The 26649-nt window shown below is 39.2% G+C and overlaps 1 protein-coding gene across 2 annotated transcripts in view; it reads left to right on the forward strand.

The window, feature by feature from the left end:
* DIAPH3 (diaphanous related formin 3) overlaps window positions 1–26649 on the forward strand; it is a 1718568-nt gene that overhangs the window by 890268 nt on the left and 801651 nt on the right. For both annotated transcript variants that reach the window (XM_053707945.1, XM_053707946.1), the window contains exon 11: window positions 21360–21478. In XM_053707945.1, the coding sequence (XP_053563920.1) occupies window positions 21360–21478 (119 nt within the window). The remainder of the gene's footprint in view (window positions 1–21359; window positions 21479–26649) is intronic.

Consider the following 26649-nt stretch of genomic DNA (forward strand, 5'->3'; position numbering starts at 1 on the left):
GAGCTTTATGGCTTAAAACTTGGAATGCTGATATGGCTTCTAAATCAACTTTACTTTCCATTTCTTTCCAGGGTAACAAATTATTTGGTTCTCAGTTGGATTCCATTATTTCAACTGTTACTGGTGGGAAAGGAACTTTTTTACCACAGGATAAAAAATCTAAAGGTAAAAGCAGGGCTAATAATCGTTTTCGTTCCTTTCGTTTCAACAAAGAACAAAAGCCTGATCCTTCTTCCTCAGGAGCAGTTTCAGTTTGGAAACCATCTCCAGTCTGGAATAAATCCAAGCCAGCTAGAAAGGCAAAGCCTGCTTCTAAGTCCACATGAAGGTGCGGCCCTCATTCCAGCTCAGCTGGTAGGGGGCAGGTTACGTTTTTTCAAGGAAATTTGGATCAATTCTGTTCACAATCTTTGGATTCAGAGCATTGTTTCAGAAGGGTACATAATTGGTTTCAAGATGAGACCTCCTGCAAAGAGATTTTTTCTTTCCCGCGTCCCAGTAAATCCAGTAAAAGCTCAAGCATTTCTGAAATGTGTTTCAGATCTAGAGTTGACTGGAGTAATTATGCCAGTTCCAGTTCCGGAACAGGGGATGGGGTTTTATTCAAATCTCTTCATTGTACCAAAGAAGGAGAATTCCTTCAGACCAGTTCTGGATCTAAAAATATTGAATTGTTATGTAAGAATACCAATGTTCAAGATGGTAACTGTAAGGACTATCTTGCCTTTTGTTCAGCAAGGGAATTATATGTCCACAATAGATTTACAGGATGCATATCTGCATATTCCGATTCATCCAGATCATTATCAGTTTCTGAGATTCTCTTTTCTGGACAAGCATTACCAGTTTGTGGCTCTGCCGTTTGGCCTAGCTACAGCTCCAAGAATTTTTACAAAGGTTCTCGGTGCCCTTCTGTCTGTAATCAGAGAACAGGGTATTGTGGTATTTCCTTATTTGGACGATATCTTGGTACTTGCTCAGTCTTTACATTTAGCAGAATCTCATACGAATCGACTTGTGTTGTTTCTTCAAGATCATGGTTGGAGGATCAATTTACCAAAAAGTTCTTTGATTCCTCAGACAAGGGTAACCTTTCTGGGTTTCCAGATGGATTCAGTGTCCATGACTCTGTCTTTAACAGACAAGAGACGTCTAAAATTGATTGCAGCTTGTCGAAACCTTCAGTCACAATCATTCCCTTCGGTAGCCTTATGCATGGAAATTCTAGGTCTTATGACTGCTGCATCGGACGCGATCCCCTTTGCTCGTTTTCACATGCGACCTCTTCAGCTCTGTATGCTGAAGCAATGGTGCAAGGATTACACGAAGATATCTCAATTAATATCTTTAAAACAGATTGTTTGACACTCTCTAACATGGTGGACAGATCACCATCGTTTAATTCAGGGGGCTTTTGTGCTTCCGACCTGGACTGTAATTTCAACAGATGCAAGTCTCACAGGTTGGGGAGCTGTGTGGGGATCTCTGACGGCACAAGGAGTTTGGGAATCTCAGGAGGTGAGATTACCGATCAATATTTTGGAACTCCGTGCAATTTTCAGAGCTCTTCAGTTTTGGCCTCTTCTGAAGAGAGAATCGTTCATTTGTTTTCAGACAGACAATGTCACAACTGTGGCATACATCAATCATCAAGGAGGGACTCACAGTCCTCTGGCTATGAAAGAAGTATCTCGAATTTTGGTTTGGGCGGAATCCAGCTCCTGTCTAATCTCTGCGGTTCATATCCCAGGTATAGACAATTGGGAAGCGGATTATCTCAGTCGCCAAACGTTGCATCCGGGCGAATGGTCTCTTCACCCAGAGATATTTCTTCAGATTGTTCAAATGTGGGAACTTCCAGAAATAGATCTGATGGCGTCCCATCTAAACAAGAAACTTCCCAGGTATCTGTCCAGATCCCGGGATCCTCAGGCGGAGGCAGTGGATGCATTATCACTTCCTTGGAAGTATCATCCTGCCTATATCTTTCCGCCTCTAGTTCTTCTTCCAAGAGTAATCTCCAAGATTCTGAAGGAATGCTCGTTTGTTCTGCTGGTAGCTCCGGCATGGCCTCACAGGTTTTGGTATGCGGATCTTGTCCGGATGGCCTCTTGCCAACCGTGGACTCTTCCGTTAAGACCAGACCTTCTGTCACAAGGTCCTTTTTTCCATCAGGATCTCAAATCCTTAAATTTAAAGGTATGGAGATTGAACGCTTGATTCTTGGTCAAAGAGGTTTCTCTGACTCTGTGATTAATACTATGTTACAGGCTCGTAAATCTGTATCTCGAGAGATATATTATAGAGTCTGGAAGACTTATATTTCTTGGTGTCTTTCTCATCATTTTTCTTGGCATTCTTTTAGAATACCGAGAATTTTACAGTTTCTTCAGGATGGTTTACATAAGGGTTTGTCCGCAAGTTCTTTGAAAGGACAAATCTCTGCTCTTTCTGTTCTTTTTCACAGAAAGATTGCTATTCTTCCTGATATTCATTGTTTTGTACAAGCTTTGGTTCGTATAAAACCTGTTATTAAGTCAATTTCTCCTCCTTGGAGTTTGAATTTGGTTCTGGGAGCTCTTCAAGCTCCTCCGTTTGAACCTATGCATTCATTGGACATTAAATTACTTTCTTGGAAAGTTTTGTTCCTTTTGGCCATCTCTTCTGCCAGAAGAGTTTCTGAATTATCTGCTCTTTCTTGTGAGTCTCCTTTTCTGATTTTTCATCAGGATAAGGCGGTGTTGCGAACTTCTTTTGAATTTTTACCTAAAGTTGTAAATTCCAACAACATTAGTAGAGAAATTGTGGTTCCTTCATTATGTCCTAATCCTAAGAATTCTAAGGAGAAATCGTTGCATTCTTTGGATGTTGTTAGAGCTTTCAAATATTATGTTGAAGCTACGAAATCTTTCCGTAAGACTTCTAGTTTATTTGTTATCTTTTCCGGTTCTAGAAAAGGCCAGAAAGCTTCTGCCATTTCTTTGGCATCTTGGTTGAAATCTTTAATTCATCTTGCCTATGTTGAGTTGGGTAAAACTTCGCCTCAAAGAATTACAGCTCATTCTACTAGGTCAGTTTCTACTTCCTGGGCGTTTAGGAATGAAGCTTCGGTTGACCAGATTTGCAAAGCAGCAACTTGGTCCTCTTTGCATACTTTTACTAAATTCTACCATTTTGATGTATTTTCTTCTTCTGAAGCAGTTTTTGGTAGAAAAGTACTTCAGGCAGCGGTTTCAGTTTGAATCTTCTGCTTATGTTTTTCGTTAAACTTTATTTTTGGGTGTGGATTATTTTCAGCAGGAATTGGCTGTCTTTATTTTATCCCTCCCTCTCTAGTGACTCTTGTGTGGAAAGATCCACATCTTGGGTAGTCATTATCCCATACGTCACTAGCTCATGGACTCTTGCTAATTACATGAAAGAAAACATAATTTATGTAAGAACTTACCTGATAAATTCATTTCTTTCATATTAGCAAGAGTCCATGAGGCCCGCCCTTTTTTTGTGGTGGTTATGATTTTTGTATAAAGCACAATTATTCCAATTCCTTATTTTATATGCTTTCTCACTTTTTTATCACCCCACTTCTTGGCTATTCGTTAAACTGAATTGTGGGTGTGGTGAGGGGTGTATTTATAGGCATTTTGAGGTTTGGGAAACTTTGCCCCTCCTGGTAGGAATGTATATCCCATACGTCACTAGCTCATGGACTCTTGCTAATATGAAAGAAATGAATTTATCAGGTAAGTTCTTACATAAATTATGTTTTTTTGCCTGAGGATAAAACGTCTAAGGGTAAATTTAGTGCTTCTTACCGTTTTCGTTCCTTTTGTCAGAATAAGGAACAGAAATCTGACCCTTCCCCTAAAGGAACAGTTTCCAATTGGAAGCCTTCTCCAGTCTGGAATAAATCCAAGCCCTTTAGAAAACCAAAAGCAGCCCCCAAGTTCGCATGAATGTGCGGCCCTCATTCCAGCGCAGCTGGTAGGGGGCAGACTAAGGTTTTTCAAAGATGTTTGGATCAATTCAATCCAAAATCATTGGATCCAGAACATTGTTTCTCAAGGGTACAGAATAGGTTTCAAGGTAAGACCGCCTGTGAGAAGTTTCTTTCTCTCACGCATTCCAGTGAACCCAGTGAAGGCTCAGGCTTTCCTGAAGTGTGTTTCAGTCCTGGAGTTATCCGGGGTAATTGTGCCAGTTCTCTTTCCGGAACGAGATCTGGGGTTTTATTCAAATCTGTTCATTGTCCCAAAGAAAGAGGATTCTTTCAGACCAGTTCTGGATCTAAAGATTTTGAATCGTTATGTAAGAATACCAACATTCAAAATGGTGACTATAAAGTCTATTCTGCCTTTTGTTCAGCAAGGGCATTATATGTCCACAATAGATTTACAGGATGCATATCTTCATATTCTGATTCATCCAGATCACTCTCAGTTCCTGAGATTCTCTTTTCTTGACAAGCATTACCAATTTGTTGATCTTCCTTTTGGCCTAGCAACAGCTCCAATGATCTTTTTGAAGGTTCTTGGTGCCCTACTCTCTGTAATCAGAGAGTGGGGTATTGCGGTGTTTCCTTATTTGGACGATATCTTGGTACTTGCTCAGTCTTTACATTCTGCAGAATCTCACACGAATCAACTAGTGTTGCTTCTTCAAGAACATGGTTGGAGGATCAATTTACCAAAAAGTTCCTTGATTCCTCAGACAAGGATTACCTTTTTAGGATTCCAAATAGATTCAGTATCCATGACTTTGTCTCTAACAGACAAAAGACGTCTGAAATTGGTTTCAGCTTGTCAGAACCTTCAGTTTCAATCATTCCCTTCAGTAGCTATGTGCATGGAGGTTTTAGGCCTCATGACTGCAACATCGGACGCGATCCCCTTTGCTCGTTTTCACATGAGGACGCTTCAGTTTTGTATGCTGAGCCAATGGTGAAGGGATTATACAAGGATATCACAATCAATATCCTTAAATCCCAATATTCGACTTTTTCTGACTTGGTGGTTAGATCACCATCGTTTAGTCCAGGGGGCCTCTTTTGTTCGTCCAACCTGGACTGTGATTTCAACAGATGCGAGTCTTTCAGTTTGGGGAGCTGTCTGGGGATCTCTGACAGTGCAGGGGGTTTGGAAATCTCAAGAGGCGAGGTTACCAATCAATTTTTTGGAACTCCGTGCGATTCTCAGAGCTCTTCAGTTTTGGCCTCTTCTGAAGAAAGAATTGTTTATTTGTTTTCAGACAGACAATGTCACAACCGTCCTCTAGCTATGAAAGAAGTATCTCGGATACTTGCACGGGCAGAATCCAGTTCCTGTCTAATCTCTGCGGTCCATATCCCAGGTATAGACAATTGGGAAGCAGATTATCTCAGTCGCCAGACTTTACATCCGGGAGAATGGTCTCTTCACCCAGATGTGTTTCTTCAGATTGTTCAGATGTGGGGGCTTCCAGAAATAGATCTGATGGCTTCTCTTCTAAACAGGAAACTTCCCAGGTACCTGTTCAGGTCCAGGGATCCTCAGGCGGAAGCAGTGGATGCGTTGTCACTTCCTTGGAATTATCAACCTGCTTATCTCTTTCCGCCTCTAGTTCTTCTTCCAAAAGGGATTTCCAAAATCATAATGGAGCGTTCATTTGTACTGCTGGTGGCTCCAGCATGGCCACAATGGTTTTGGTATGCAGATCTTGTTCGGATGTCCAGTTGCCAACCTTGGCCACTTTCCATCAGGATCTCAAATCATTAATTTGAAGGTATGGAGATTGAACGCCTAGTGCTTAGTCATAGAGGTTTCTCTGACTCAGTGATTAATACTATGTTGCAGGCTCGCAAATCTGTGTCTAGAAAGATTTATTACCGAGTTTGGAAGACTTACATTTCATGGTGTTCTTCTCATAAATTCTCTTGGTATTCTTTTAGAATTCCTAGGATTTTACAGTTTCTTCAGAATGGTTTGGATAAGGGTTTGTCTGCAAGTTCCTTGAAAGGACAAATCTCTGCTCTTTCTGTTCTGTTTCACAGAAAGATTGCTAATCTTCCTGATATTCATTGTTTTGTTCAGGCTTTGGTTCGTATCAAGCCTGTCATTAAGCCAATTTCTCCTCCTTGGAGTCTTAATTTTGTTTTGAGGGCTTTACAGGCTCCTCAGTTTGAGCCTATGCATTCTTTGGAATTACATTCCTGGAAAGTATTGTTCCTTTTGGCCATCTCTTCAGCTAGAAGAGTTTCTGAATTATCTGCTCTTTATTGTGAGTCTCCTTTTCTGATTGTTCATCAGGATAAGGCGGTTTTGCAGACTTCATTTAATTTTTTACCTAAAGTTGTGAATTCCAACAACATTTGTAGAGAAATTGTTGTCCCTTCCTTGTGTCCTAATCCTAAGATCTCTGGAGAGATCTTTACATTCTTTGGATGTGGTAAGAGCTTTGAAATATTATGTTGAAGCTACTAAACATTTCACAAAGACTTCTAGTCTATTTGTTATCTTTTCTGGTGCTAGGAAAGGTCAGAAGGCTTCTGCCATTTCTTTGGCATCTTGGTTAAAGCTTTTGATTCTTCATGCTTATTTGGAGTCGGGTAAATCCCCGCCTCAGAGGATTACGGCTCATTCTACTAGGTCAGTTTCTACTTCCTGGGCTTTTAAGAATGAAGCTTCTGTTGATCAGATTTGCAAAGCAGCGACTTGGTCTTCTTTGCATACTTTTACTAAATTCTACCACTTTGATGTTTTCTCTTCTTCAGAAGCAGTTTTTGGTAGAAAAGTACTTCAGGCAGCTGTTTCAGTTAGATTTTTCTGCTTATAATTTCAGTTTTTTTCATTATAAAGATTAAAACTTTTGTTTTGGTTTGTGGATTAATTTTTCAGCGGAATTGGCTGTCTTTATTTTTATCCCTCCCTCTCTAGTGACTCTTGCGTGGAGTTCCACATCTTGGGTATTTGCTATCCCATACATCACTAGCTCATGGACTCTTGCCAATTACATGAAAGAAAACATAATTTATGTAAGAACTTACCTGATAAATTAATTTTTCATATTGGCAAGAGTCCATGAGGCCCACCCTGTTTGTGGTGGTTATGATTTTTTTGTATAAAGCACAATTATTCAAATTCCTTGTTGATGCTTTTGCTCCTTTCTTATCACCCCACTTCTTGGCTATTCGTTAAACTGAGTTGTGGGTGTGGTGGGGGGGGGTGTATTTATGGGCATTTTGAGGTTTGGGAAACTTTGCCCCTCCTGGTAGGAATGTATATCCCATACGTCACTAGCTCATGGACTCTTGCCAATATGAAAGAAATAAATTTATCAGGTAAGTTCTTACATAAATTATGTTTTTTCTGCTTCTAGTTCTTCCAAGGTTGATTTCCAAGATTATAATGGAACAATCACATGTGTTTCTGATAGCACCAGCGTGGCCTCACAGATTTTGGTATGCAGATCTTGTCCGGATGTCCAGTTGCCAACCTTGGCCACTTCCTTTAAGCCCAGACCTTCTGTCTCAAGGGCCGTTTTTCCATCAGGATCTCAAATCGCTAAATTTTAAAGTATAGAAATTGAACGCTTAGTGCTCAGTCATAGAGGTTTCTCTGACTCAGTGATTAATACTATGCTACAGGCTCGTAAGTCTGTTTCAAGGAAGATTTATTATCGGGTTTGGGAAGCCTATATTTCATGGTGTTTTTCTCATAAATTCTCTTTGCATTCTTTTAGAATTCCTAGAATTTTACATTTTTTTTCAGGATGGTTTGGATAAAGGTTTGTTTGCAAGTACTTTGAAGGGACAAATCTCAGCTCTTTCTGTTTTATTTCATAGAAAGATTGCTAAACTTCCTGATATTCACTGTTTTGTTCAGGCTTTGGTTCGTATCAAGCCTGTTATTAAATAAATCTCTCCTCCTTGGAGTCTTAATTTGGTTTTGACGGCTTTGCAGGCTCCTCCTTTTGATCCTATTCATTATTTGGATATTAAACTACTTTCTTGGAAAGTGTTGTTCCTTTTGGCTATCTCTTCTGCCAGAAGAGTTTCTGAATTGCTCTCTCTTGCGAGTCTCGTTTTCTGATTTTCCATCAGGATAAAGCTGTTTTGCGGACTTCGTTTAAATTTCTTCCTAAGGTTGTGAATTCTAACAACATTAGTAGGGAAATTGTTGTTCCTTCTTTGTGTCCTAATCCTAAGAATGATCTTGAAAGATCTTTACATTCTTTGGAAGTTGTAAGAGCTTTGAAATACTATATCGAAGCTACTAAGGATTTCAGAAAGACTTCTAGTCTATTTGTTATCTTTTCTGGTGCTAGGAAAGGTCAGAAGGCTTCTGCCATTTCTTTGGCATCTTGGTTAAAGCTTTTGATTTGTCATGCTTATTTGGAGTCGGGTATATCCCCGCCTCAGAGGATTACTGCTCATTCTACTAGGTCAGTTTCTACTTCCTGGGCTTTTAAGAATGAAGCTTCTGTTGATCAGATTTGCAAAGCAGCGACTTGGTCTTCTTTGCATACTTCAGGCAGCTGTTTCAGTTAGATTCTTCTGCTTATAATTTCAGTTTTTTTCATTATAAAGATTAAAACTTTTGTTTTTGGTTGTGGATTAATTTTTCAGCGGAATTGGCTGTCTTTATTTTTATCCCTCCCTCTCTAGTGACTCTTGCGTGGAGTTCCACATCTTGGGTATTTGCTATCCCATACGTCACTAGATCATGGACTCTTGCCAATTACATGAAAGAAAACATAATTTATGTAAGAACTTACCTGATAAATTCATTTCTTTCATATTGGCAAGAGTCCATGAGGCCCACCCTTTTTGTGGTGGTTATGATTTGTTTGTATAAAGCACAATTATTCCAATTCCTTGTTGATGCTTTTGCTCCTTTCTTACCACCCCACTTCTTGGCTATTCATTAAACTGAATTGTGGGTGTGGTGGGGGTGTATTTATAGGCATTTTGAGGTTTGGGAAACTTTGCACCTCCTAGTAGGAATGTATATCCCATACGTCACTAGCTCATGGACTCTTGCCAATATAAAAGAAATGAATTTATCAGGTAAGTTCTTACATAAATTATGTTTTTTCCGCTTCTAGTTCTTCTTCCAACGTTGATTTGATTTTGTTTTTCTAGTTCCAGGAAAGGTCAGAAAGCCTCTGCCATTTTTTGGCATCTTTGTTAAAGCTTTTGATTCACAAGGCTTATTTGGAGGCGGGACATTCTCAGCCTCAGAGAATTACTGTTCATTTTACTAGATCAGTCGGCACTTCTTGGGCTTTTAAGAATGAAGCTTTAGTTAATCATATTTGCAAAGCATCAACTTGGTCTTCTTTGCATACATTTGCTAAATTTTACCATTTTGATGCATTTGCTTCTTCAGAAGCAGTATTTGGTAGAAAAGTTCTGTTTGATTCTTCTGCTTATAATTTAAGTTTTTAAGGAAGACTTATTTTTTTGTTTAGATTTCATTTTCTCAGCGGAAATAACTGTTTTTATATTATCCCTCCCTCTTTAGTGACTCTTCTGTGGACTTCCACATCTTGGGTATTTCTATCCCATACGTCATTCGCTCATGGACTTTTGCCAACTACGGAAAAGAAAACATAATTTATGTAACAACTTACCTGATAAATTCATTTATCTCATATTGGCAAGAGTCCATGAGGCCCACCCTTTTTATGGTGGTTATGATTTTTTGTATAAAAGCACAATTATATATCCAGTTCCTCTTGTTGTATGCTTTTTTTTTTACTCCTTATTTTTATCACCTCACTTCTTTGCTATTCGTTAAACTGAGTTGTGGGTGTGGTGGGAGGTGTATTTATAGGCATTTTGAGGTTTGGGAAACTTAATTTATCAGGTAAGTTCTTACATAAATTATATTTTTCTCTTTTTGCATCAGGCTCCGTTTGAGCCAATGCATTCCATAGAGTTTAAAGGGACACCAAACCAAATTTTTTTCTTTTGTGATTCAGATAGAGCATGACATTTTAAGCAATTTTCTTATTTACTCCTATTATCACATTTTCTTCATTCTCTTGGTATCTTTATTTGAAATGCAAGAATGTAAGTTTAGATGCCGGCCCTTTTCTTTCATGTTAATGGCAAGAGTCCATGAGCTAGTGACGTATGGGATATACAATCCTACCAGGAGGGGCAAAGTTTCCCAAACCTCAAAATGCCTATAAATACACCCCTCACCACACCCACAATTCAGTTTTACAAACTTTGCCTCCTATGGAGGTGGTGAAGTAAGTTTGTGCTAACATTTCTACGTTGATATGCGCTTCTCAGCATTATTGAAGCCTGATTCCTCTCAGAGTACAGCAAATGTCAGAGGGACGTGAAGGGAGTATCACTCATTGATTACGATGATTTCCCTAATGGGGGTCTATTTCATAGGTTCTCTGTTATCGGTCGTAGAGATTCATCTCCTACCTCCCTTTTCAGATCGACGATATACTCTCAATTTACCATTACCTCTAATGATAACTGTTTCAGTACTGGTTTGGCTATCTGCTATATGTGGATGGGTGTCTTTTGGTAAGTATGTTTTTTATTATTTAAGACACCTCAGCTATGGTTTGGTACTTTATGCATTTATATAAAGTTCTAAATATATGTATTGTACTTATATTTGCCATGAGTTAGGCTCATTTATTTCCTTCTGCAGACTGTCAGTTTCATTAATTTTTTTAAGAAATTTCTTTCTTACCTGGGGTTTAGTCTTTTTTTCAATTGATTACTCCTTGGCGACAAACTTTTTCATTATTTCAATACCCCATTGATGTTTGCCTCTTGCCTTTTTCTCTATCAGAGGGCTATGCTATTTGCATTTTTTCCTATTCCTGAAACTGTCATATAAGGAAATTGATAATTTTGCTTTATATGTTGTTTTTTCTTTTACATTTTGCAAGATGTCTCAGTCTGATCCTGCCTCAGAAGTTTCTGCTGGAACATTGCTGCCTGATATTGGTTCTGCCAAAGCTAAGTGCATTTGTTGTAAAATTGTGGAAATTATTTTGCCGGATGTCATTTGTAATAGTTGTTATGATAAACTTTTACATGCAGATAGTGTTTCCATCAGTAATAGTACATTGCCAGTTGCAGTTCCTTCAACTTCTAATGTACATGATATAGCTATGAATTCTAAAGAATTTGTTTCTGATTCTATCCAGAAGGCTTTGTCTGCATTTTCACCTTCTAATAAACGTAAAAGGTCTTTTAAAACTTCTCATTCAGTTGATGAAATTTCAAATGACCAACAACATAATAATTTATCCTCTTCTGATGAGGATCTATCTGATACAGAAGATCCTTCTTCAGACATTGACACTGAAAAATCTACTTATTTATTTAAAATAGAGTATATGCATTCTTTATTAAAGGAAGTGTTAATTACTTTGAATATTAAGGTAACCAGTCCTCTTGACGTTCAGTCTAATAAACGTTTAAATGCTGTTTTTAAACCTCCTGTGGTTTCTCCAAGGTTTTTTCCTATTCCTGAGGCTATTTCTGATATGATTTTTAAGGAATGGAATAAGTCAGGTACTTCTTTTATTCCTTCTTCAAGGTTTAAAAATTTGTATCCTTTACCAGCAAATTCTATAGAGTTTTGGGAAAAAATCCCCAAAGTTGATGGGGCTATTTCTACTCTTGCTAAACGTACCACTATTCCTTTGGAAGATAGTACTTCCTTTAAGGATCCTTTAGATAGGAAGCTTGAATCTTATCTAAGGAAGGCCTATTTATATTCAGGTCATCTTCTCAGACCTGAAATTTCTTTGGCTGATGTTGCGGCTGCATCAACTTTCTGGTTGGAGAATTTAGGGCAACAAGAATTGGATTCTGACATATCTAGCATTATTCGCTTACTGCAATATGCTAATCATTTTATTTGTGATGCCATTTTTGATATTATCAAAATTGATGTTAGATCCATGTCTTTAGCTATATTAGCTAGAAGATCTTTGTGGCTTAAATCTTGGAATGCTGATATGACATCTAAATCTAGATTACTATCTATTTCTTTCCAAGGTAATAATTTATTTGGTTCTCAGTTGAATTCTATTATTTCAACTGTCACTGGGGGAAATTGAGTTTTTCTGCCTCAGGATAAAAAACCTAAGGTTAAATCTAAGGCTTCTAACCATTTTCGTTCCTTTCGTCAAAATAAGGAACAAAAACTTAATCCTTCCCCCAAGGAATCTGTTTCCAATTGGAAGCCTTCCTCATATTGGAATAAATCCAAGCCAATTAGTAAACCAAAGTCAGCCCCTAAGTCCGCATGAAGGTGCGGCCCTCATTCCAGCTCAGATTAAGGTTTTTCAAGGATATTTGGATAATTTCTGTCCAAAATCAATGGATTCAGAGCATTGTCTCTCAAGGGTATCGAATAGGATTCAGATTAAGACCTCCTGTGAGAAGATTTTTTCTTTCACGTATCCCAGCAAATCCAGTAAAAGCTCAGGCTTTCCTGAAGTGTGTTTCAGACCTGGAGTCTTCAGGGGTAATCATGCCAGTTCCTTTTCAGGAACAAGGTTTGGGGTTTTATTCAAATCTATTCATTGTACCAAAGAAGGAAAATTTATTCAGACCAGTTCTGGATCTGAAAATTTTAAATCGTTATGTAAGAGTACCAACTTTCAAGATGGTGACTATAAGGACTATTCTGCCTTTTGTTGAGCGAGGACATTATATGTCCACAATAGACTTGCAGGATGCATACCTTCATATTCCGATTCATCCAGAACATTATCAGTTTCTGAGATTCTCTTTTCTAGACAAGCATTACCAATTTGTTGCTCTTCCATTTGGCCTAGCAACAGCTCCAATAATCTTTTCAAAGGTTCTCTGTGCCCTACTCTCTGTAATCAGAGAACAGGGTATTGCGGTGTTTCCTTATTTGGACGATATCTTGGTACTAGCTCAGTCTTTACGTTCTGCACAATCTCACACGAATCAACTAGTGTTGTTTCTTCGGAAACATGGTTGGAGGATCAATTTACCATAAAGTTTCTTGATTCCTCAGACAAGGGTCACCTTTTTAGGCTTCCAGATAGATTCCGTGTCCATGACTCTGTCAATAACAGACAAGAGACGTTTAAAATTGGTTGCACCCTGCCGGCACCTTTAGTCTCAGTCATTCCCTTCAGTGGCAATGTGCATGGAAGTTTTAGGTCTCATGACTGCAGCATCGGACGCGATCCCCTTTGCTCGTTTTCACATGAGACCTCTACAGCTTTGTATGCTGACCCAATGGTGCAGGGATTATACAAAGATATCACAATTAATATCCTTAAATCCCAATGTACGACACTCTCTGACGTGGTGGATAGATCACCATCGTTTAGTTGAAGGGGCTTCTTTTGTTGGGCCAACCTGGAATGTGATCACAACAGATGTAAGTCTTTCAGGTTGGGGAGCTGTTTGGGGATCTCTGACAGCACAAGGGGTTTGAAAATCTCAAGAGGCGAGATTGCCAATAAATATTTTAGAACTCCGTGCAATTCTCAGAGCCCTTCAGTTTTGGCCTCTGTTAAAGAGAGAACCGTTCATTGGTTTTCAGACAGTCAATATCACAACAGTGGCATATGTCAATCATCAGGGTGGGACTCACAGTCCCCAAGCTTTGAAAGGATTATCTCGGATACTTGCTTGGGCGGAATCCAGCTCCTGTCTAATCTTTGCGGTGCATATCCCAGGTGTAGACGATTGGGAGGCGGATTATCTCAGCCATCAGACTTTACATCCAGGGGAGTGGTCTCTCCATCCAGATGTGTTTTCTCAGATTGTTCAGATGTGGGGACTTCCATAGATAGATCTCATGGCCTCTCATCTGAACAATAAACTTCCCAGATACCTGTCCAGGTCCAGGGATGTTCAGGCGGAAGCAGTGGATGCCCTGACACTTCCTTGGTGTTATCATCCTTCTTGCATTTTCCCGCCTCTAGTTCTCCTTCCAAGAGTGATCTCCAAAATCATCATGGAACAATCATTTGTGTTGCTGGTGGCTCCAGCATGGCCACACAGGTTTTGGTATGCGGATCTGGTTTGGATGTCCAGTTGCCAGCCTTGGCCACTTCCGTTACGGCCAGAACTACTGTCTCAAGGTCCGTTTTTCCATCAGGATCTCAAATCATTAAATTTGAAGGTATGGCAATTGAACGCTTAGTACTAAGTCATAGAGGTTTCTCTGACTCAGTGATCAATACTATGTTAAAAGCTCGTAAATCTGTCTCTAGAAAGATTTATTATAGAGTTTGGAAGACTTACATTTCATGGTGTTCTTCTCATAAATTCTCCTGACATTCTTTTAGAATTCCTAGAATTTTACAGTTTCTTCAGGATGGTTTGGATAAGGGTTTGTCTGCAAGTTCCTTGAAGGGACAAATCTCTGCTCTTTCTGTTTTATTTCACAGAAAGATTGCTATACTTCCTGATATTCACTGTTCTGTATAGGCTTTAGTTCATATTAAGACTGTCATTTAATCAATTTCTCCTCATTGGAGTCTTAATTTGGTTCTGAAGGCTTTACAGGCTCCTCCATTTGAGCCTATGCATTCTTTGGACATTAAACTACTTTCTTGGAAAGTGTTGTTCCTTTTGGCTATCTCTTCTGCTAGAAGAGTTTCTGAGCTATCTGCTCTTTCTTGTGAGTCTCCTTTTCTGATTTTTCATCAGGATAAGGCAGTTTTGCAGACTTCTTTTCAATTTTTACCTAAGGTTGTGAATTCTAACAACATTAATAGAGAAGTTGTTGTCCCTTCCTTGTGTCCTAATCCTAAGAATTCTTTGGAAATATCCTTACATTCTTTGGATGTGGTAAGAGCTTTGAAATATTATGTGGAAGCTACTAAAGATTTCAGGAAGACTTCCAGTCTATTTGTTTTATTTTCTGGTCCTAGGAAAGGTCAGAAGGCTTCTTCTATTTCCTTGGCTTCTTCGTTGAAACTTTTGATTCATCAAGCTTATTTGGAGTCGGGTCAGGCCCCACCTCAGAGAATTACAGCTCATTCTACTAGATCAGTCTCCACTTCGTGGGCCTTTATGAATGAAGCTTCAGTTGATCAGATTTGCAAAGCGGCAACTTGGTCCTCTTTGCATACATTTACTAAATTCTACCGTTTTGATGTATTTGCTTCTTCAGAAGCAGTTTTTGGTAGAAAAGTTCTTCAGGCAGCTGTTTCAGTTTGAGTCTTCTGCTTTTGGTTTAAGTTTTTTTCTTTCATTTATGAGAATAATCTTATTGTGGCTTAATTTGTTCAGCGAAAAATGGCTCTTGTTTATTTTTATCTCTCCCTCTCTAGTGACTATTGCGTGGAGCTCCACATCTTGGGTATTGCTATCCCATACGTCACTAGCTTATGGACTCTTGCCAATTACATGAAAGAAAACATAATTTATGTAAGAACTTACCTGATAAATTAATTTCTTTCATATTGAAAAGAGTCAATGAGGCCCACCCTTTTTATGGTGGTTATGATTTTTTGTATAAAGCACAATTATTTCCAAATTTATTTTGTTGATGCTTTTTACTCCTTTCTTTATCACCCCACTGCTTGACTATTCATTAAACTGAATTATGGGTGTTGTGAGGGGTGTATGTATAGGCATTTTGAGGTCTGGGAAACTTTGCCCCTCCTGGTAGGATTGTATATCCCATACGTCACTATCTCATGGACTCTTGCAAATATGAAAGAAATTAATTTATCAGGTAAGTTCTTACATAAATTGTTTTTTGCTGAACAACCTGGGTTGTCCTTGTTGATTGGTGTACAAATAAAGATAGCAAGAGAACGAAGAAAAAATGATAATAGTAGTAAATTAGAAAGTTGCTTATAATTTTTGTTGTTCTATCACAAAAGAAAAACATTTGGGTTCAGTGTCCCTTTAAATTTATTATCTTGGATAGTTTTGTTCCTTTCTGCTATCTCTTCTGCTCCGAAGGTTTCTGAACTTTGAGCTTTGCAGTATTAATCTCCTTATCTCATATTTCATGCAGATAAGGCAGTTCCTCATACCAAGTTCGGTTTTCTTCCTAAGGTTGTTTCGGAGAGATATATTTGTCAGGAAATTGTTGTTCCTTCTCTCTGTCCTAATCCCTCGTCTCATAAAGAACGTTTGTTGCACAACTTAGTCGTCGTGTGGACTGTTAAAATCTTTCTGCAGGCTACGAAGGACTTTGGTCAGTCTTCTGCAGTTTGTTTGCTTTCTGGTATTTGTAGAGACAGAAAGCTACTGTTACTTCTCTTGCTTTCTGGTTGAGAAGTAGTATTCGTTTGGCTTATGAGACTGCTGGACTTCAGTCTCCTGAGAAGAATTAAAGCTCATTCCACTAGGGTGTTGTCTTCCTCTTGGGCCTTCAATGCTGAAGCCTTGGAAGAAAAGATTTGTAAGGCTGCAACTTGATCTATTTTACACTCTTTTTTTTTTTTTTTTTTTTTTTCTAGATTCTATAAATTTGATGCTTTTGCTTCGGGTGAGGTTTCTTTTCAGAGAAAGGTTCTGCAAGCAGTGGCACTTTCTGGTTAGGTTACCTGTCTTGTCCCTCCCTTATCATCTGTGTGTTCTAGCTTGGGTATTGATTCCCAACAATAATTAAGATGATCCTGTGGACTCACCGTGTGATTAGAAAGAAAACAACATTTATGCTTACCTGATAAATGTATGTATTTCTTGACACGGTGAGTCCACGACCCTGCCTGTTTTTCAGACAGTTTTTTTGTTATATTAACTTCAGGCACCTCTGCACCTGGTGTTATTTTCTTTCTCTCCTTTTTCTTCGGTTGAATGACTGGGGTTTATGGGAAGGGAAGTGATACTTAGTAGCTTTGATGTGGTGCTCTTTGCCGCCTCCTGCTGGCCAGGAGTGATATTCCCAACAGTAATTAAGATGATCCGTGGACTCACCGTGTCATAAAAAAGAAATACATTTATCAGGTAAGCATAAATTTTGTTTTTTACCCCAATGGGGGCATGTAAGTGCATGCTAGACTACCCCTTGCTTACTATCATTTTTTCCCATATACTTTTTTTCTTTTCTTTTTGTTTTGACAGGCTGAACATTCAATTAAATGTCTTACTGACTATCACATTCAAACAAGCACACTCATGTCTCTGCTGTAGCTACTAATATATGGAAGGTTTATTTGTGGTGTAGCGTTGCTTAGTCACTTTCTTTCACAAATTCATTACCCATGTGGCATACTTCATCTGGCCACTCAGAGGAGGCAAAGACACCCCAAAGCACTAAATATCCCTCCCACTTCCCATACCCTCCCAGTAGTTATTTGCCTTCTATCTTTGAGGTTGGTAGAGAGAGGTGCTCTGCTGAAGATTTTATTTATATGTTCATCAATGATTGTTTACTGCAAGAGAGCATAGAGGAGCCTTTAGTAGCCATATAATTATCTTAGTAAAGTCTTGTTGAATGTTAGCTCTGGATGTTGCAGTGAAGATCCCATGCCTCCTTCCAGTATATACGGAGAGTAAGACCGAATCGTTAGTACGGTCAATTTGGCACACTTCACGATCGATGCTTTTCATAAGCGTTATCAGGAAACACTCATATGGGTGTCATTAGTTGACACACTTTGACTCCGCTTTGTCTTCTGCATCGTGTGTGTTGCCCAGAGTTCCGGAAGACCGTTACAACACACCAACTTTACAGTGAGGTGGTGAGACACGCTAAACAAGCATCAATTGGTATTGTTTAGGAGATTGCCAGACTTTATTAGGGGCTCTATTGCCTAAGTTGATGGAGAACTCATAATCTAGTTTCACTCATGAGGTCAGCCTTTTTGTTTTAATGGACCGTAATAAATGTATGACTTGCAAATTGTCCACTGTTTGCCACCCTCCCCACTCCTGCACAATTGTGTAGTTAATTCCTTTCCTCTGTACTGCATTCTCATTCAAGAGGGCCTAGTACCAAGTCTCCCCCATAACTCCTGTAGACAAGTTTAGCTCTGTAACCCCTGTGGCATTGCAGGGTTCAGTTTACCCTGATATGCATTTACTTCAGCCCCACTCTCCCTACCCAGGTCCCTCAGATGCAGTTCTCGTTGACCCCTGTTCCCCATACGTCATCAGGAGTTATTGCCCTTCCCATTGATTTTGCTGCACAATTTCAAATGGCTGTGACCGCTGCCCTGAGCGACTTTCTTGTTGCGGAGAAGAGGAAGGTTAAACATGGCGTCTCTGAGACTTGGGACTAATGGCTCTTTGGAAGCTTCAGCAGTCAGTCATGTTGCACTTTCTAATGAGGAAGATTCCTCTGTGAGTTCTGCGGGAGAACTGTCATCTTCTAGCTCCTCTAGTTAGAAGATTGTAGAGGAAGAAGACATTACTTTTAGGTTCAAACTTGAGCATTTGAGATATTTAGGAGGTCCTGTCCACCCTGGTCATTCATGAATCTAAACCTGCTGAGGAAAAATATTTTCACAAACTAGATATCGTGTTTCAACCTAAGATTAAGATTCCTTAGATTTTTCCAGTCCTTTCTCTGATGACAGACATTATATATGAAGGACTGGAGAAACCTGAGATCCCCCTTTCTTCTTCTCCAAAGTAAGAAAATCTTCCAAGCCCCAGATTTGTATTTGGAGATGGGGAGTACCGGTACCCAATGTAGATGGTGCCATTTCCACTCTGGCTAAGCGTACCACTACCCCCTAGAAGAAAGTACATCCTTCAAGTATCCCATGGACAGAAAGCTTGAGGAATTCCTGAGACATATGTTCCCTTAGATAGGTCTGCTTTTTCAACCTACTGCAGGTATTGTGGCGGTAGCGGGAGCAGCTACCTTCTGGTTCAACTCTGTATGATCTAATTTCAGTCGAGTCTCTATTAGAGGAAATTCAAGATAGCATTACAGCCTTGAAGAAGGCCAATTTTTTTATCTGTGACACAATTATGCAAATTTTCCACCTTAATGTTAAGTCTTCTGGCCTTGCTGTTCTCGCTAGATGGGCTCTCTGGTTAAAGTCCTGGTGTGTGGACATGGTTTCTAAGTCCAGACATCTTTCTGTGGCCTTTAAGGGTAAGACCTTATTTCGTCTAGGTTTTGGACTCCATTATTTCCACTATTGTTGGGGGCGAGGGGGGAGCCTTTCTTTCACAACACAAGAAGGCTAAGACTAAAGGGCGTTCTTTTAGGAAATGTTCTCTCCTTTCGGCAGAATAGGGTTTAGAAGAATCCAGCCTCACCAAGCCAGATCAGACCAGGAGTACCTGGAAATCTAACCAATCTTGGGGAAGAACAAGAAGCCCAAGGAACTTAACCCTGACAACAAATCTGCATGAAGGGTTGACACCCGGGCTTGTGCCATATAGGGGGCAGACTATCTCTATTTCTAGAAGTGTAGACCCAGGATGTTCATGACCCCTTGTTTCTGGACATCATATCCAGGGATACAGAATGTTTTTTCGTTTTCGTCCTCCAAGGGGGAGGTTTCTCCTCGCCAAGATAAGGGGAAGACCAGAGAAACAAAGGTCCTTCCTAAAATGTGCAGAGGATCATGAGTTATTGTTCCAGTTCCTCAGTCAGTTTATAGTTTCCAAGAAGGAAGGAACTTTTCATCCTATTTTAGACCTGGAGTGTTAAAACAAATTTTTGAAGGTCCCTTCTTCCAAGATGGAAACCATTAGAACTATCCTCCCTGTAGTGCAGGCGAGACAGTTCACAGCAATCACCACCAATTTTTTTTTTTTTTGGGTTTGCCTTCTTGGAAAACCACTATCAGTTATGGCTATTCCATTTGGTTTTAGCTAACGCTCCAATAATTTCTACAAATGTTCTAGAAGCTCTTCTGGCTGTAGTCAGACTACAGGAAATCGCTGCATCTCCTTACTTGTACTTTTATATAGATTCAAGCTCCATCTTTACATGTAGCAAGAATTTAAACGGATAAATTAATTTGGTAACTTCGTACACATGGCTGGAAGGTGATCCTAGAAAAAGTTCCCTCATCCCAAATACAAGAGTGAATTTCTTAGGTACCATCATAGACTCAATCAACATGAAGATTTTTTTTCACAGGGCAGTGACGGGACCAGCTTCAGGCTGTCTGTCATCTTCTTCAATCCACTCCTCGCCCATCAGTGGCTCAATATATGCAGGTAGTAGGACTTACAGTGGCTGTTTCGGATACTTTTCTGTCTGCTCAATTTCATCTGAGACACCTCCAGTTGTGCATGCTTGATCACTGAGTAAACCACTCAGACCTGTCCCAGGTGATCTTTCTGGATCCTGTGACAAGAGAGTTCCTATTTTGGCGGCTGTCTCCGGAACCTGTTCTTCAAGGAATGTGCTTCCTTTGTCCGTCTTGGGAGATTGTAACAACAGATGCAAATTTGACAGGCTGTGGCACAGTCTGAGTTTTGCGGAGAACCCAGGGGACTTGGTGTCTAGAGGAAGTGAAACTTCCAATTAACATTTCGGAACTGATGGAATGCAACACTCTACAGTCATGGTCCCAGTTGCATTCCATCTGTTTTATTCAATTCTAATCGAACAAAATCACTACGTTGGCCTACATCTACCACCAGGGCGGAACTCAGTTCTCTGGCAATGAAAGAGGTCTCTCACATCCTTCAGTGGGGAGAGACTTATCAATTTCAGATATCAGCTATACACATTTCAGGCGTGGATAATTGGGAAGCAGACTTTTTAAGTAGGCAAACTGCATTCCAGGAATGGCCTCTAAACCAAGGAGGTATTTTGTGAGATCACCTGCAAGTGGGGGTGATCTGATGGCCTCTCGTTTCCATGCAAAGCTTCTAAAGTACGGCTCGATGTCAAGGGATCCTCAGGCAGAGTTAGTAAATGCCTTTGCAGTGTCTTCTTCTTGGGCCTTCAATAATGAGGCTTTAGTTGAACAGATCTACTTGTTCCTCCGCATACTTTTTTTTGAAATTTTACTTATTTGATATTTTTGCCTTAGCAGAGGAATCTTTTGGGAGAAAGAAGCAGTGGTGCCTAGTTCTTAGGACTGCTTTCCCTCCATTTTCTTCCCTATTAATTTGTGTCCTTCTCAGCATGGCTATTAGTTTTCAAATTCTTACTTTTTCTTATCCTTGGTTTGAACTACTGAAAATGTATTGGAAGTGGGAGGGATATTTAATGCTTTGTTTGGAGGGGGGGGGTGTCTGCCTCCTCCTGGTGGCCAAGTGAACTATTTCCCATAGGTGGTTATTAATTTGTCAGGTAAGCATAAATTGTGTTGTTTTTTTTATGTTGGAGACACTACAGCAAAAATGTGGGCGCATGTTCTGCTTGCTTTCAAAATGGCAAAAGGTGTCATATTTTTTTTTCCAACCAAAAAAAAAATATATAATTTTTGTAAATCCTTATATATTTCTTTTCCTATAGCAACTGAGGCACACACGAAATGACGCTTTAGATATTCAGCTGAGAGTATTTGATGAACACAAGGAAGAAGATATGATAGAATTTTCACATCGTCTTGATGATGTTCGTTCTGAAATGGAATATCCTTTTTAGATGTATAATTTTGATTTAAATTTTTAAAGGAACACTATTTTCAAACTGCAGAATGTTAAAAAAGGTAGGGTTCAAATGAATCCTCCACCAAGCTGATAATACAAAAAAAAAGGCATTTATATCACACAAATACTCCAGATTTTTTTTTTTTTTTTACTTCATCTGTATTCCAATTAAAATGTGTTTGTAAGATTTATAAGCCTGGAATTAGGACAGTTATAGATTTTCTAGGTAATTCCCCTTTAGTTAGTATTTTTAATTATATGTCATGTTTTTGCTTGCATACAGTTTTTTTTTTAATGTGATGGAGTACATTTGAAAATATATATATATATATATATATATATATATATATATATATATATATATATATATATATTTGATGCCAGATAGATGTGTGCCTCCTTTCTTATGTACACTTTTCTTTCATGTAATTAGCAAGAGTCCATGAGCTAGTGACGTATGGGATATACATTCCTACCAGGAGGGGCAAAGTTTCCCAAACCTCAAAATGCCTATAAATACACCCCTCACCACACCCACAAATCAGTTTTACAAACTTTGCCTCCTATGGAGGTGGTGAAGTAAGTTTGTGCTAGATTCTACGTTGATATGCGCTCCGCAGCAAGTTGGATCCCGGTTTTCCTCTCAGCGTGCAGTGAATGTCAGAGGAATGTGAGGAGAGTATTGCCTATTTGAATTCAATGATCTCCTTCTACGGGGTCTATTTCATAGGTTCTCTGTTATCGGTCGTAGAGATTCATCTCTTACCTCCCTTTTCAGATCAACGATATACTCTTATATATACCATTACCTCTACTGATTCTCGTTTCAGTACTGGTTTGGCTTTCTACTACATGTAGATGAGTGTCCTGGGGTAAGTCTTATTTTCTGTGACACTCTAAGCTATGGTTGGGCACTTTTATATAAAGTTCTAAATATATGTATTCAAACATTTATTTGCCTTGACTCAGGATGTTCAACGTTCCTTATTTCAGACAGTCAGTTTCATATTTGGGATAATGCATATGAATAAATCAATTTGACTTTTTTCCCTGTGGGCTGTTAGGCTCGCGGGGGCTGAAAATGCTTCATTTTATTGCGTCATTCTTAGCGCGGACTTTTTTGATGCAAATTTTTTTTTTCTGTTTCCGGCGTCATACGTGTCGCCGGAAGTTGCGTCATTTTTGACGGTTTTTTTGCGCCAAAAGTGTCGGCGTTCCGGATGTGGGCGTCTTTTTTGGCACTAAAAAATATGGGCGTCACTATTGTCTCCACATTATTTAAGTCTCATTTTTTATTGCTTCTGGTTGCTAGAAGTTTGTTCACTGGCATTTTTTCCCATTCCTGAAACTGTCATTTAAGGAATTTGATCAATTTTGCTTTATATGTTGTTTTTTCTATTACATATTGCAAGATGTCCCAGATTGACACTGAGTCAGAAGATACTTCTGGAAAAACGCTGCCTGGTGCTGGATCTACCAAAGTTAAGTGTATCTGCTGTAAACTTGTGGTATCTGTTCCTCCAGCTGTTGTTTGTAATGAATGTCATGACAAACTTGTTAATGCAGATAATATTTCCTTTAGTAATGTTACATTACCTGTTGCTGTTCCGTCAACATCTAATACCCAGAATGTTCCTGTTAACATAAGAGATTTTGTTTCTAAATCCATTAAGAAGGCTATGTCTGTTATTTCTCCTTCTAGTAAACATAAAAGGTCTTTTAAAACTTCTCATTTTTCAGATGAATTTTTAAATGAACATCATCATTCTGATAATGGTTCCTCTGGTTCAGAGGATTCTGTCTCAGAGGTTGATGCTGATAAATCTTCATATTTATTCAAAATGGAATTTATTCGTTCTTTACTTAAAGAAGTCTTAATTGCTTTAGAAATAGAGGATTCTGGTCCTCTTGATACTAAATCTAAACGTTTAAATAAGGTTTTTAAATCTCCTGTAGTTATTCCAGAAGTTTGTCCTGTCCCTGATGCTATTTCTGAAGTAATCTCCAGGGAATGGAATAATTTGGGTAATTCTTTTACTCCTTCTAAACGTTTTAAGCAATTATATCCTGTGCCATCTGACAGATTAGAATTTTGGGACAAAATCCCTAAAGTTGATGGGGCTGTCTCTACTCTTGCTAAACGTACTACTATTCCTACGGCAGATAGTACTTCCTTTAAGGATCCTTTAGATAGGAAGATTGAATCCTTTCTAAGAAAAGCTTACTTATGTTCAGGTAATCTTCTTAGACCTGCTATATCTTTAGCGGATGTTGCTGCAGCTTCAACTTTTTGGTTAGAAGCTTTAGCGCAACAAGTAACAGATTATAATTCTCATAGCATTGTTAATCTTCTTCAACATGCTAATAACGTTATTTGTGATGCCATCTTTGATATCATTAGAGTTGATGTCAGGTATATGTCTCTAGCTATTTTAGCTAGAAGAGCTTTATGGCTTAAAACTTGAAATGCTGATATGTCTTCTAAGTCAACTTTGCTTTCCCTTTCTTTCCAGGGTAATAAATTATTTGGTTCTCAGTTCTCTATTATCTCAACTGTTACTGGAGGGAAAGGAACTTTTTTACCACAGGATAAAAAATCTAAAGGTAAATTTAGGTCTAATAATCGTTTTCGTTCCTTTCGTCACAATAAGGAACAAAAGCCTGATCCTTCACCCACAGGAGCGGTATCAGTTTGGAAACCATCTCCAGTCTGGAATAAATCCAAGCCTTTTAGAAAACCAAAGCCAGCTCCCAAGTCCTCATGAAGGTGCGGCCCTCATTCCAGCCCAGCTGGTAGGGGGCAGATTACGATTTTTCAAAGAAATTTGGATCAATTCAATTCACAATCTTTGGATTCAAAACATTGTTTCAGAAGGGTACAGAATTGGCTTCAAGATAAGGCCTCCTGCAAAGAGATTTTTTCTTTCCCATGTCCCAGTAAATCCAGTGAAGGCTCAAGCATTTCTGAAATGTGTTTCAGATCTAGAGTTGGCTGGAGTAATTATGCCAGTTCCAGTTCTGGAACAGGGGCTGGGTTTTTATTCAAATCTCTTCATTGTACCAAAGAAGGAGAATTCCTTCAGACCAGTTCTGGATCTAAAAATATTGAATCGTTATGTAAGGATACCAACATTCAAAATACTATTCTGCCTTTTGTTCAGCAAGGGCATTACATGTCCACAATAGATTTACATGATGCATATCTGCATATTCCGATTCATCCAGATCACTATCAGTTTCTGAGATTCTCTTTCCTAGATAAGCATTACTAGTTTGTGGCTCTGCCGTTTGGCCTAGCAACAGCTCCAAGAATTTTTACAAAGGTTCTCGTTGCCCTTCTGTCTGTAATCAGAGAACAGGGTATTGTGGTATTTCCTTATTTGGACGATATCTTGGTACTTGCTCAGTCTTTACATTTAGCAGAATCTCATACGAATCGACTTGTGTTGTTTCTTCAAGATCATGGTTGGAGGATCAATTTACCGAAAAGTTCATTGATTCCTCAGACAAGGGTAACCTTTTTAGGTTTCCAAATAGATTCAGCGTCCATGACTCTGTCTCTGACAGAAAAGAGACGTCTAAAATTGATCTCAGCTTGGCGAAACCTTCAATCACAATCATTCCCTTCGGTAGCCTTATGCATGGAAATTCTAGGTCTTATGACTGCTGCATCGGACGCGATCCCCTTTGCTCGTTTTCACATGCGACCTCTTCAGCTCTGTATGCTGAACCAGTGGTGCAGGGATTACACAAAGATATCTCAATTAATATCTTTAAAACCAATTGTACGATACTCTCTGACGTGGTGGACAGATCACCATCGTTTAGTTCAGGGGGCTTCTTTTGTTCTTCCGACCTGGACTGTAATTTCAACAGATGCAAGTCTGACAGGTTGGGGAGCTGTTTGGGGGTCTCTGACAGCACAAGGGGTTTGGGAATCTCAGGAGGTGAGATTACCAATCAATATTTTGGAACTCTGTGCAATTTTCAGAGCTCTTCAGTCATGGCCTCTTCCAAATAGAGAATCGTTCATTTGTTTTCAGACAGACAATGTCACAACTGTGGCATACATCAATCATCAAGGAGGGACTCACAGTCCTCTGGCTATGAAAGAAGTATCTCAAATACTGGTATGGGCGGAATCCAGCTCCTGTCTAGTTTCTGCGGTTCATATCCCAGGCATAGACAATTGGGAAGCAGATTATCTCAGTCGCCAAACGTTACATCCGGGCGAATGGTCTCTTCACCCAGAGGTATTTCTTCAGATTGTTCAAATGTGTGGACTTCCAGAAATAGATCTGATGGCTTCTCATCTAAACAAGAAACTTCCCAGGTATCCTCAAGCGGAAGCAGTGGATGCATTGTCACTTCCTTGGAAGTATCATCCTGCCTATATCTTTCCGCCTCTAGTTCTTCTTCCAAGAGTAATCTCCAAGATTCTGAAGGAATGCTCGTTTGTTCTGCTGGTGGCTCCAGCATGGCCTCACAGGTTTTGGTATGCGGATCTTGTCCGGATGGCCTCTTGCCAACCGTGGACTCTTCCGTTAAGACCAGACCTTCTGTCGCAAGGTCCTTTTTTCCATCAGGATCTCAAATCCTTAAATTTAAAGGTATGGAGATTGAACGCTTGATTCTTAGTCAAAGAGGTTTCTCTGACTCTGTGATTAATACTATGTTACAGGCTCGTAAATCTGTATCTAGTAAGATATATTATTGAGTCTGGAAAACTTATATTTCTTGGTGTCTTTCTCATCATTTTTCCTGGCATTCTTTTAGAATTCCGAGAATTTTACAGTTTCTTCAGGATGGTTTGGATAAAGGTTTGTCTGCAAGTTCCTTTAAAGGACAAATCTCTGGTCTTTCTATTCTTTTTCACAGAAAGATTGCTAATCTTCCTGATATTCATTGTTTTGTACAAGCTTTGGTTCGTATAAAACCTGTCATTAAGTCAATTTCTCCTCCTTGGAGTTTGAATTTGGTTCTGGGGGCTCTTCAAGCTCCTCCGTTTGAACCTATGCATTCATTGGACATTAAATTACTTTCTTGGAAAGTTTTGTTTCTTTTGGCCATCTCTTCTGCTAGAAGAGTTTCTGAATTATCTGCTCTTTCTTGTGAGTCTCCTTTTCTGATTTTTCATCAGGATAAGGCGGTGT

The sequence above is a fragment of the Bombina bombina genome, chromosome 3 (genome assembly GCF_027579735.1).
Source record: "Bombina bombina isolate aBomBom1 chromosome 3, aBomBom1.pri, whole genome shotgun sequence".
Classification (NCBI taxonomy): Eukaryota; Metazoa; Chordata; class Amphibia; order Anura; family Bombinatoridae; genus Bombina; species Bombina bombina.